This window comes from Gasterosteus aculeatus, unplaced genomic scaffold (assembly GCF_964276395.1).
Source record: "Gasterosteus aculeatus unplaced genomic scaffold, fGasAcu3.hap1.1 HAP1_SCAFFOLD_115, whole genome shotgun sequence".
Classification (NCBI taxonomy): Eukaryota; Metazoa; Chordata; class Actinopteri; order Perciformes; family Gasterosteidae; genus Gasterosteus; species Gasterosteus aculeatus.
In genome coordinates, this window is record NW_027554969.1 from 891 (window position 1) to 14,535 (window position 13,645).

Genomic DNA, 13,645 nt, shown 5'->3' on the forward strand with positions numbered 1-13,645 from the left:
TAAAAAAGGCTTACGCTTCTCTTATATATTATCTTTAGCGTAATAGTGTTATAAACTATATAATGTCCTTTTAAGAGTGCCTTGAATTGACTTAAAACAGGAGAGTGATTGGAAATAACAAGATATATAACTTAGCAATCTTTAAAATGATTATTTGTTAGCAATTTCATGTTTTTTGTAATTAAAATATATATGGACTTAATTAATTTGAGGTATTCTTAATAGTGTTCAAGTTATTATCACATTAGAAAGGAAAAACCCTCTTGAAAGTATTCTAATTATCATCATTATCATTTGAGAGGAAAAACGCTTACCTTTCTCTTATCTTGTCGTACGTTCAATGAAAATCTAAAATGTCAGCGGTGGTGTGAGGCTCACTAAAGCCTTTTGATCTCACCGCTTCGGACGTAGTAACCAGTGAGTGAAGGCTCATCATTGGAGAGAAATGTGCAATGTGACAGTGATTGGCCGACAAACAACAACAACTTACACTCGCGGGTGAGATGAAAGCGCTCGGTGAGGCGCAGATCCTCTCCGCAAACAATGGCTGATGACGCTTAGTATTTGTTCAACCTGATACAATTTGCAAGAGGTGACTCTAAAACTATAAACTATACTTTATTGAGCGATATTAACCCTCCTCTCACATTTGTTTCTCCCACTTTACTTAAGTGTTCCATCTGTTTTAACTGCTCTTATATTAACACAAAAATCGTTACTGATCACCCCATTTAGTATAACATCTTTTTAATTTAAGCTGCAAACAATGTCTCAGACTAGTGGTTTTTACACTTTTCAGCTCACCTGTTTATATTTGTTTATTTATTGGATCTATGTACTGGATTTATATTATCTAGATGTTTTTATTAATAATCCATTGAGCTTTCTGACTGAATTCCACTTTGTGCTTGGTGTGACATTGATTGATTGTTGCAGAAATAGACATGATTTTCTTTTGCGTTCGACTTCTGAATTTCCGAGTGCCCCCTGAACGCCTCAGTGAACACTACAACTGAACTGCGCATGCGCACCCTTCGGTCCTGCCGTCTTCTCTGGTAAGTAATTGTGAGCCGCTAACGGAGAATGATTTAATCGATATAAATACAATATAAGGTTTTAAAAAGCCGTTGAGGTTAGTTGGTAACTCATAGAGTTTATAACTACATGGATGAAAGTGAAATATTACCCATGTATTGCATATGCTGACGCTTGCTTAACACTAGCATAGCAGCTATTGTGACTTTAGCATGTTAAGTTAACGTTACATATGAGTTGGGGGTATGCCACGTTTTTAGTTAACGTTAACTGACGCGGTAGTTAGCTAACTAAGTCACCGGTTAGCTAGCTAACGTTACTATTATCAGTTAACGTGGCTAAAGTCAGTGCTAGCCGATATGCTAGTGTTAGCTGACCGTTAACGTCATGACGCCATGTTCACACCCAACGTGGCGCAAATTTCTTGTGCTATTGTTAAAGCGTAACCTACAACATGACGCGTTTATAGGCTGCTCTTGTTCTTACTATATTGTAGCTTCTTTGTTCACATAGAGCTCTATGAGACATGTTGGTACAGAACGAATTAAACTATGTGCATACCACTATGGTGTATATAATGACGCCGTACGAGTGTTGGTGGAGCTGCTACAATGTTAGCTTAGGCTAGCACTGCTCCATCCAGGCTCCATTCAGAAAACGAGCATTTTAAAGTTCGGTGCTCTTCCGTCTTGCCGACAGAAGTAACAAAACATGAACAAAAAAATCGACATAATTCTGTTATTTCGCTTGTTATTCGTTTATTGCAATTAAGTAAAATCTCTTTATTCTGGGCTCTTACTGCTGCACTGTAACCAGTCGCCATGATCTATACCGTGCTTACGTGTGATAGTGCAGCTCGATCGTCTACGGATGTCGTTACCATCCGTAAAGACCTGGCAAATGTGGGCCTTCCACATCACGTAAAACGCAGAAATTTAGTTAATTTGTCCATAGCTGATCCCCCTCCAGTGCGTCATGACGCCAAAACCCACAAATATTCCCACAGAGAATATCCAGCTCCTCCGGTCATGTTATATAGTTACAGGAAGGAGTTACACACCAATGTCATGCCTTTTAAACCGCCAACACATTAGTAAAAACGTCAGTAGGAACAAGCTAATTTCTAACATGAATACTGTTAATGCTCCTTAGGTCGTTTACCAGCAGTTTAAGCTGTTACCAGCATGTAGTAACATTTATGGCAAGAATAGTGGTATATATGATGAGCAAGAGGCTAGATATTATTATAATTATTATTATGATGTATATTGCATTTGAAATCCTGGCTTGTTTCTTTTAACCAGAGGCTACACACACACAAACTAATGAAGACTTAAACAATGCATGACAACGGTTGAGTTAATTCTTGATTTCCCATATGATGCTGGTAGTAATAAAGAGTAGTATTCTACCTCTGTAATGTATGTATTGAATAGATAATATATTGAATAGACAGGGTTTTTTTTTGTGTGTTTGGCTTGAAGCTTTAACCCGCTTACTGTCTTTTTGTCATATTGTTTCCTCTGGCAGACAACAGAACATCGATCCATATCTCCATTTTGGTTGGTAAGTATAGAAATGCTGTCATTAAATTGAAAACAGACCACAGAACTTCAATGTGAATCACTGTTTAGCATATGTAGATCTTTTTTGTTAAAAAAAAATATGAGTTTCAATATGTATTTCTTTCTATTGTGGATGTATTGTTTTAGCCAGAAATCAGATCTGTTCAATCAGAAAACATTAACATTTAAAAAGCTTGCATAATCTGTAACTAATAATTGATGGTGGCAGCGTTAATGTTGTGTCCTATGCTATAGAACCAGCTGCATTTCTTAAAGTCCTTGACAGGCAATAACACATATTGAAGGGATACGATTGTATGTTGTTGACAACAGTCGGTATCCCCACAGTCACACACACACTTTTATGTCCATTTTAAATTATACATTGATAATAAATAAGGAACCTGAAAGTACTTAAAATGAGCTTTAGGTTGGTTTTCTGAAGTGAATTGAAAATGTCTTTTTCTCTCTTTTCATCCCTCACCTCCTTCCTCTCCTGCAGGCTGACTCTGAAGTGTAAGTTCACACACATTGTTAATGTTAATGCTATAAGTAAATTGATATTACATTGGCTTTTAAATGTCCTCCCATCATAATAATCTGTCTTATCTGTACGTAACAATAATCACCCGACCGTAAGAACAGTTCTGGAGTCAAATGGGATGTGATACACTGGTTTTCTGAGAAGAATGTAAATGTAATGTATTTCTCTCCCGACTCTTCCTGTTTCCTCTCTGTCTTTAACTACAGACCATCACTGCTGGTGACTTCACAGTAAGTTCACACATGAGTGAAAACTGAATACACTTTGTTAAAACACATGGTGAAGTTGTTATGAAAAACTCCAAGCCGCACCTCCTGTGTGAGTCTGAGTCTCTTTTCGAGATTCCTGTCCAGGAATCCCCTTATTAACAAAAGGCTTTTATTCTGAAATAGTTTCAGAACAGTGAACAGGAAAAGGCAGTGACTCTCACGGCTGCATGAATTCAGAGTATCATCTTTTAATTGTGGATTGTTAACATCTTATGAATAAACTCCAATGCTTCTTAAACATTTTATATTTAAAATAAATAAGATGATTTATATAAACAATACTTCAGAATAAAATGAAAACTGGTAATCATTAAAGGCAAACCCTGTAAAAGGAGAGGTGGCAGCAGCGACGCTGTGAAACAACTTGGGAGAGAGACGCAAGCTGTGAGACATCTGAACCAGTCTACTCAATGATCCATTTATGGTCAACATTGTTTTTCATATAAATAAGTGAGGTATTATCGAGGTAGAATGGTTGATATTCTGGTCATTTAGATGTTCCTTAAATTGATCTTCAAACTGCTGTCTAAAGTGTCTTTGTATTGTGTCTTCCAGGTGTCCTGCTGTGCAGCATCTCTCCTCTATCACGTTGGCTCTCTATCTCTCCTATACCTTGTATCCACTCTGTCTACAAGTTGGCTCTCTATCTATCCTGTACCTTGTATCCACTCTGTCTACAAGTTGGCTCTCTATCTATCCTGTCACATCTACCGCTCTGTCTTTTGCATATGGCAACTCACACTTTGTGTCCCCCTCTATCCCACTCTCACGTTGGTAATCTTTGGCAATGGAATGGAACAAACTCTGGAAACCTTTCTCTGAACTGAACTGAATTTTGGACTAAGCTCTGTTGGCTCGACTTGGGTTACTGGTACCTAATCTATCTGACTTGAATACTCTGAGAGACTCTCTTCTCTCACCCTCACCTCTTACCTCTCCTATCTACAACTTATACACTTATCTCTAGAACACTATTGCTGTTTTTGCAACTCGGACAAAGCATTTATACTATTTCCGAGACTTTTTCCCAACACATTGGTTAAACAAAACTGAAAAGTTAATTCAGAAACTGAAAGAAACCACACATAACCTACATATTTTGTTGTAATTGATAAAAAGTACCTTTTATCATTTAGAATTGAATGGTACATTTTCAAATATATATTTCGAGTAAATCATTACATTAACATAATTCAAGAAAGTTGCTCCCTTGTTACTTTACATAAAAACAATTGTAGTAAAAGTCTATATCATATAAAAGGAATAGTTAATTTCCTGATCGTTGTTGCTTTGGAGCTCCGCTGGTTTGTACCCAAAGCTTTGTTTTGGTAGCAGTACTCTAGAAATCTGTAATAACAATTTCCTGTATAAACGTACATTATTTCAAACATTCAGTGTATTTGTGTGTTTAGTTGTTTCACTTTGTTCATACTGAAATAAAACAAAGCCATCTATAAGGAGGAAGTGGATTCATTGGGAGTTGCTGCCTTCTGTCTGCAGGCCCGACGTTCAGAAGCTTTCATCCATCATCACGTTGCCACGACAACGCTTCCTGATTTAATATAAACCCAAGTATTATAAGTTGTTCTCTTGGTGTTCTTGATCAGTAAAAGCAGACAAAGGTTTAATCTATTTTCACATTCTGCTTTGTTAAGTTACTTTTACCATTAATATTGTGTTTAGTACCTTGGTTGTGTACAATACAAGTAAAACAATAACATTTGTGGTTTTGAAACACAACAATGCCCAGAAAGAGTAAGAGGTCACAAGCTCAGAGCCAGCGCTGGCAGCGGACCAAAGAGAATCCCTGTGCAACAACGACTGAAGGAGCAGAATGTGTTGGTCCTGAGAGCAGTGAAGAGGTAAAGATGTCTGCAGAGTCTCATGCTGGAAGTGTGAAACAGGGAGTTCCAAGTGAGTCACAGGTATCATATGCAGACGCAGTAAAGAGTGGACGTCACAGTGAGGATCCATGTACAGCAGGACCTTCTAATGTCAGGCAGGTAAACCTTAGAGGTCAAGGTGATGAGTCATGTGTACCACAGGTATCAGATACTGTAAAGAGAGGACAACCCAGTAAAGAACCATGTGCAGCAGGACCTTCTAATGCAGACCGTGTAGACCCTGGAGATCAGCCTTCTGAACAACATGTCCGTGCATCCCACAGCCAGGCTTCTATCAGATACGGCAGATCCAGAAATCGGCAGTGCACCTGTAACTCACTGACCTTTCTTGCATTCCTCCATGAGAATGAAAGCATCACCAGAGCAGACCTGGACCATGTTTTGGATAAAGGTAACACGATGTATAGAGAGACCAGGAAACAAGTCACTAATCACATCTATCTGACCACCGACGAGCTCACTGATGAAGTTCCTGCACGCAGCGCTACACACCATGCAGACATGACTCAGCTTTCAAGGTACGGCACATTAGGAGAACCTTTACCTGGAGCTGTGGACAGCTTTCTGGACCTGGAGTCAGGACTCAGCTGCTTGTTGTCAGATGTGAAGTACGCTCTGCTGTTGATGAGACTCTTGTGTATCGCAGTGTTCAGAACCAAGTCGGGCAGATACGGTTTCTTTGACCCACACTCCAGAACAGCCAGAGGTTTGCCCCTACCAGCCGGTTCACGCACACCAGGTACTGCTGTCATGGTGACATTCTCACGTCTCAGTGACATGATTGACAGACTCAAGAAGTCCCACAGAATGATGGACACACAGTCCTCCTGTAACTATGAGTTAAAGCCTGTGGAGTTCTACAACGTGAACACAGTCAACCTGAACGGTGGTCTCCCAAACACAGACTGCAGACCTACAGCTGTCCCTGTGGATGAATCAAACTCACCTACAGCCACTGATGAGACCAGTTCACCTGAAACGACTCCTCACACTCCAGCTGTAAATCAACCAGAGGTCTTCATCACAACATCATCACATGATGCTCCTCACAATGAATCAGGATCAACTATTCAAGTGATAAACCCTGTTCTCAGTGATCCATCTGACGACATATTGACAGCAGAGTCCAATGACATCATCTTTACATCATCGGTGAGACAAGAGGTCATAAACTCCAATGAACCAGAACTGTCAAGTCAATCCACTTTCCTCCCATCACATGATGCATCTCTCAATGAACCAAGTATTTCTTCCTCAGTAGAAAATACTGTTGCCAGTGATCTATCTGATGTTCTATTACACGGAATCTCATGCAAACTAACAAAGTGTGATAAAAACGAAAGGAGAAAAATGAAAAGAAGACTGATGATCTCAGTGAAAACTCAACAGAGAAAAGAGATTCAGAAAAGGAAGGAAAGGGAAAAATATGCTTCAAATAAAGCATATAAAGCAGACAAGATATCTCATGCAAAAAGCCAATATCAGAACAACCCTGAATTTAGACAAAAGAAAATAAATAATACAAGAGACAACGTTGACTTGAAGCAAAAACGGAAAGAGTACATTTCCTCCCGGTACACAGAAAATGCTGATTTTAGACAGAAAAAAAAACACATCTTTGTCACTCGTTACAGAAACAATGCTGAATTTAGAGAAAACAAAAGAAAAATCTTGGTCTCTCGTTACAGAAATAATCCTGATTTTAGAGAGAAACAAAAAGAAATCTTGGTCTCTCGCTACAGAAATAATCCTGATTTTAGAGAGAAACAAAAAGAAATCTTGGTCTCTCGCTACAGAAATAATCCTGATTTTAGAGAGAAACAAAAAGAAATCTTGGTCTCTCGCTACAGAAATAATCCTGATTTTAGAGAGAAACAAAAAGAAATCTTGGTCTCTCGCTACAGAAATAATCCTGATTTTAGAGAGAAACAAAAAGAAATCTTGGTCTCTCGCTACAGAAATAATCCTGATTTTAGAGAGAAACAAAAAGAAATCTTGGTCTCTCGCTACAGAAATAATCCTGATTTTAGAGAGAAACAAAAAGAAATCTTGGTCTCTCGTTACAGAAATAATCCAGAATTTAGAGAGAAACAAAAACAGCACTTTACGGACCGCTACCGAGACAATGCTGAGTTTAGAAAGGAAAAAAAAATGTATTTCACTGCTTTTTATAAAAACAGCATTGATTTTAGAGAAAGGAAGAGATCTCACATTATTCAGCGTTACGCTCATGACCAGGCGTTCAGGCTGAGACACAAACAACTAATGAAACAACGAATGAAAGACAGATACAAAAACAATCCTACATATAAGAGTATGCGGAACATGAGATGTGCCATGAAAATAAAAAGGAAATACAGAGGGATAAATAAACCAACAGAAGAAAGTGACAACAGTTTGATCAAAGAGGCCATATCTGTTTTCAGGTCACAAATAAAGTCCGGTCCCACTTATGTTTGCACCGTCTGTCACAAAGCATCATTTCCAAACCAAGTGAAACCCTGTAAACGGTTAAACTATGTACGAAATCCAGACGTGGTTGCAGCATGCCTGACAGGAAAGTACGTCCATGTGTGTGATGATGAGTGCAGAGATGAACAGCAGTGCAATGTGCCTGATGAGAGAAAGGAAGAGTGGATCTGTCACACCTGCCACAATCATCTTAAAGATGGAGTCATGCCGACACTCGCTGTAGCCAACAACTTGGAGCTCGCTGACATTCCACCTGAACTGTGTGACCTCAACATATTGGAGCGACATCTCATAGCCAAGTGCATAGCGTTTGCAAAGATCGTTCCTCTTCCCAAAGGACGCCAGAGAGCGATACATGGCAACGTGGTTTGTGTCCCGTCTGAGGTGCAGGAAACAGTGGAAGCGTTACCCAGACTGAGAAGTGAGTCCCAAGTGATGAGAGTAAAGCTGAAGAGACGATTGTGTTACAGAGGACATCAGCTGTTCCAGACTGTCACCTGGTCTAAACTAGTGCAGGCGCTGCATAAACTCAAACGCATTCATCCACAATATCAGGACATCACTATCAGAGATGAGGCCGAGCTTTGTGACCCAACACTTCCTGATGAAGATGATGATGATGATGATGAGGATGCCACTATGGATGACAACGACTATGATGATGCTGATTTAAAGGAAATTGACATGTGTGAGAAAAGTGCACTGTGTGAGACAGAAACTGAGCTTGATGGAGAGCAGGATGTTGACATGTTGTCTTGTGATGGTGAACAACCAGAGCAGCAAAGAGACGATAAAGAACAGGAAGGTGACATGCCTAACGGTGGTTTTGCTCTAGAATCATGTCTTCAGCCGTGTGATGTTTCAGAGGAGATCTTATGTTTCAGTGAAGGAATCTACTCGGTTGCCCCTGCAGAAAGTAACAGTCCAGTTGGTTTCTTCAAAACTCCTAAACTTGAGGCGATGGCTTTCCCTGTGCAGTTCCCTACAGGCCAAAACACACTGGATGAAGGGAGACGTATGAAAGTAACACCCAGCAGTTATTTCAAAGCGAGGCTTTTCTGTGTTGATGATCGTTTTGCCAGAGATACAAACTACTTGTTCTTTGCTCAGTTTGTGACTGAAATACACTTGGCCACATCCAGCATGACGATACAGTTGAGGAAAGGAAAGCCAATGACTCGAGATGGACGAAAAATAACGTCTGGTATGCTGCAAAACAAACGAGAGGTAGAGAAACTGGTGAGGAACAAAGATGCAGTCAGATTCATGCAGCCGCTGAGAGGAACACCAGCCTACTGGGAGAAAACCACACGAGACCTTTTTGCCATGATCAGACAGTTGGGAACTCCCACATTCTTTTGTACATTTTCTGCAGCTGAGATGCGTTGGCCTGAAGTGATTGAGGCAATAAAAAGACAGCAAGGTGAGGAGGTGAACTTTGAAGGGCTCGACTGGTCAGCAAAGTGTGACATTCTGAGAAGCAATCCCGTGACAACAATGCGCATGTTTGATAAGCGTGTTGAGGCCTTATTCAGAGATGTGCTCTTATCTCCTGCACAGCCTCTTGGCAAAGTCGTTGACTACTTTTACCGAGTTGAGTTTCAGCACAGAGGAAGTCCACACATTCACTGTCTCATATGGGTAGAAGGTGCACCTGTGTTTGAGGAGGATGATGATCACACTGTGTCAGCTTTTGTGTCTAAATACATCACAGCTCAGCTACCTGACCAACTCACACAACCTGAACTGTACAAGAAGGTCACAGAGGTGCAAATACACAGCAAAAAACACTCACGGACATGTTTCAGAAGCCCCAGCTCGGGTTGCAGATTTGGATTTCCTAAACCACCTTCCAGAAAGACAATAATATCGAGACCTGGTGAGGGCGTTGCTCCACTGCAACTGCAAATAGCAAAGTCCAAGCTCCAACCACTGAACTTGTTGCTGAATGAACCTGAAACTGCCTCACTCAGTTTGCAGCAGCTCCTTGCTAAATGCAACTTAACACTCCAAGAGTATGAAGGATGCCTCAATGTCATCAACAAATCCAGTGCAGTGATCCTGAAACGTGAGCCAAAGGACTGCTGGGTAAATGGATATAATGCACATCTACTGGAAGCCTGGGATGCCAATATTGATGTCAGTTATATTCTCAATGCATATTCATGCATCATGTATCTCACCAGCTACATCACCAAAAAGGAATCTGGACTTTCTGAGTACCTCAAAACAGTCATTGAAAACTCCACCAAAGACCACGTCAATGAATGTGATGAAATGAGGGAAATCATGCAGGCGTACTCTAAAAAGAGAGAGGTCAGTGCTCAGGAGTGTGTGACTCGCGCATGTGGAATAAACATGAAGAAGTGTTCACGTGGTGTCATATTCGTACCAACAGATGACAACGCACTGAAAATGAGTCGGCCCATGTCTTACCTGGAGAACACAACATTAGAAAGTGTAAATGTGTGGATGACGTCTTTGACTGACAAATACAAATCCAGACCAGAAACACCAGAGTTTGAGCAGATGTGTTTGGCTGATTTCGCAGCTACTTGCAGAATTGTCTACGGCCAGCAGAAAAAAGGAAAAGATGTGTTGCCTCTCCTCAATGACATGGGATTTGTGCAAAAGCGTAAAAACGATAAGCCTGCCATCATCAGATTTTACCGCTGCTCACAGGAAAAATATCCAGAGAAGTTCTATGGCACATTACTGAAACTGTACATTCCTCACCGATCAGACCTGGAACTGAAAAGACGGCATTTCCCCACGTACGAGTCCTTCTACAAGAGTGGTTGTGTCCAACTACCAGGTTCTGACCATCCTGAGTATGTCCGTCACATTGTGAAACGAAACAAAGACAAATATGAGAAAAACAGTGAGGACATTGAGAATGCAGTGGAAGAATTTGAACAGAACAGAGGAGTGATTGATGAATGGTGCAATCTGGCTCCAGAATCTGAAGTGGAAAGGTTGGAATGTATAGAAGAACTCGAGGCAAGAGAGCCAGATCATGAAAATGTTCAAGAAAATGTTCCAGAATACACTAATCAAGGTAATGCTGCAACAGAAGCCAGAGCCATCAGAGAGCCTCCGGCCTTTGACCCCACACTGCTACGACAAATGTATCAGAACCTGAACCAGAAACAAGCATGTGTGTTCTATGCAGTTAGAGACTGGTGCGTAAAGCGTGTTTGTGGCCTAAATCCTGAGCAGTTTTTCTTTTATGTCAATGGTGGTGCTGGAACAGGAAAGTCACATCTCATTAAATGCATCTACTCAGAAGCATCTAAGATACTGTGCAAACTGCCCAGCCATTCTGAGGAGGTCGACATATCAAACCCCACGGTCCTGTTGACAGCTTTCACTGGAACTGCAGCCTTCAATATATCAGGATCAACACTGCACTCTCTGCTCAAGCTTCCACGAAGTCTGAAACCTCCATTTCAAGGACTTGGTAACCAACTGGATGAAGTCCGATCAGAACTTTTAAATGCTGAAATCCTCATCATTGATGAAGTGTCTATGGTGTCAAAGCCCCTGTTTGCTTATGTGGATGCAAGACTGAAACAGATCAAAGGTAGTACCAAACCCTTTGGAGGAATGTCAGTAATAGCTGTGGGAGACTTTTATCAGCTACCACCAGTGCGACAGTCCAAGACCCTCTGTGTGTACGAGCCATGTGAGATTGACCTATGGCAGGAACACTTTCAGACAATCACCCTGACTGAGATTATGCGGCAGAAGGATGATGTTGCCTTTGCAGAGATGTTGAACCGGATCCGTGTGAAAGGAAAGTCAGATGAGTTGTCTCAAGCAGACAGAGCCTTGTTGTCACAGACCATCACTGAACCATCACTTTGTCCACCTGATGTCCTGCACATCTTTGCGACTAATAAACAGGTTGATTCACACAACTCAGTAACATTAGCTCTGCTCCATTCTAATATCACCAACATCGATGCAGATGACTACAAGAAGGACCCACGAACTGGAAGAATGGCTCGACAAGCCCAACCATACAAAGGAAACAGAAATGAGTTACCAGACACACTAAACGTAGCTGAAGGTGCTCGAGTCATGCTCACCAGGAACATAGACGTGTCTCAGGGATTGGTGAATGGATCGTTTGCTACACTAGTCAGGGTAATAACCGCAGAACAGAGTGGTGTTGCACATGTCACTATGCTCGGGCTCAAGATGGATGATCAAACTGCTGGAAGGAATTACCGTAATAGAGCACCGGGCGGCCCTGATGATGTGGTGTACATAGAGCGAGCAGAGGACAATCTGAAACAGAAAGGAGTTGTACGCAGACAGTTTCCTGTTAGACTTGCCTTTGCCTGCACGATACACAAGGTTCAGGGTATGACCAGGACATCAGCTGTAGTGTCACTGAAACACATTTTTGAACCTGGCATGGCTTACGTAGCCATCAGTAGAGTGACCTCTCTCAGTGGATTGCACATGCTGGATCTGGATGAGAGTAAAATCTATGCCAACCCAGAAATCACTGGAGCCCTCGAGACCATGAGACAAGTCAACTTGGACGACATGATGCCTCTTCTTCGTATCAAAGAGGCCTCGAGCAGACACGACACTCTGACCATTGTTCACCATAACACTGAAGGTTTGCCATCGCACATCATTGACATCAGGAGCCATCATGAACTGTGTCTTGCAGATGTTTTGTGTCTCACAGAAACTCACCTTCAAGGCTCCTTTGTTGCAGAGAGTCTCCATTTAGAGGGCTACAACATGTTCAAACGCAACAGACACCTGTCCTACACAAATGTTCCACAAATAGCCAACAGAGGTGGTGGTGGAGTTGCTGTTTATGTGAAAAGCCACATTCAGGTGCGTGAGAAACAGTACGTACATAATGTGACCGATCTTGAGTTTGTGGCTCTGAAGGTAGAAGCCCCAGTGAGAGCCCTGATTGCAGCTGTGTACAGACCTCCAGACTACAGTGTGAGATCATTCCTGTCCAACCTGGGGAGCCTGCTGGACTCATTGGAGATCATGGACTGTCAGCCCATCATTGTCTGTGGTGATTTCAACGAGAATCTCTTCTCCAACACTGGTAAGCCAATCCTTGAGCTCTTCCAGTCCAGAGGATTTGCACAAGTCATCACTAATGCAACCACTGACAAGAACACACTGCTGGACCTCATTTTCATCTCTCAACCACAACGCTGTCTCCACTCTGGTGTGATGAGAACTTATTACAGTTATCACAACCCTGTTTACTGTGTCATGTCATCTAACAGTCCATAAAGGTATCAGGTGAGTTTTAAAGAAAAATGCAATGTACTTGTATATACATTGATTTAATACAATGCATGATTATACAGAGGAGGGGGATCCGCCATACAGCCGTTTCCATATTTCCACCACAGCAGGGCCTCCACTCTGGTACAGTAAAAAACATGTCACTTGTCACAATCATGTTTTCTGTCTACATTCCTCCAACAGGTCTTAAAATTGTCAGCTAAGACCAAAATCTACTGAGAATCATATACTTTTTTTAAACAATACCACATTGTAATTAGTCTGGGATTATGTAATCTTCAATGTAAAGAAAACTGAACTGAATCATCTGGTCAAACTAGTTGTTGCACTGCAATAAGATTGTAGAATGGGCTAATTTTAAGTGTTCACAATATTGGATAATATTATGGGTCATATAGTTTTCCAGGTAACCATGTTAATTTTAGCAATATTTCTAACACATTCTGGCCTGTGCATTTATCAGGGTGGGTTTGGGTCAGGGTTGATAAATGCACAGGCCAAAACTCTTTCAGCAGCTGTGTACAATGTAAAATTCATTGTACACAGCTGCTGACATTTAGT

The 13,645-nt window shown here is 41.2% G+C and overlaps 1 protein-coding gene across 4 annotated transcripts; it reads left to right on the forward strand.

Annotated features, from left to right (window-relative positions):
- The first annotated feature begins 859 nt into the window (after nucleotides 1-859).
- Nucleotides 860-13,401, forward strand: LOC120814289 (uncharacterized). 4 transcript variants are annotated; one of them, XM_078098098.1, is made up of 4 exons: nucleotides 860-1,055; nucleotides 2,566-3,116; nucleotides 3,351-3,374; nucleotides 3,969-13,401. In XM_078098098.1, the coding sequence occupies exon 4, from the start codon at nucleotides 5,156-5,158 to the stop codon at nucleotides 13,067-13,069; it is 7,914 nt and encodes a 2,637-aa protein (XP_077954224.1). In that variant the 5' UTR covers nucleotides 860-1,055; nucleotides 2,566-3,116; nucleotides 3,351-3,374; nucleotides 3,969-5,155; the 3' UTR covers nucleotides 13,070-13,401. The 4 variants fall into 4 exon arrangements, with proteins under 4 accessions (XP_077954224.1, XP_077954226.1, XP_077954223.1 ...); XM_078098100.1 differs by having other exon boundaries at nucleotides 2,566-2,601; nucleotides 3,103-3,374; XM_078098097.1 differs by having other exon boundaries at nucleotides 860-3,116.
- Nucleotides 13,402-13,645: the final 244 nt, after the last annotated feature.

What these genes read in the sequence shown, in the direction of transcription:
- LOC120814289 (XM_078098097.1), top strand. Translation starts at nt 5,156, where the DNA reads ATGCCCAGAAAGAGTAAGAGGTCACAAGCTCAGAGCCAGCGCTGGCAG.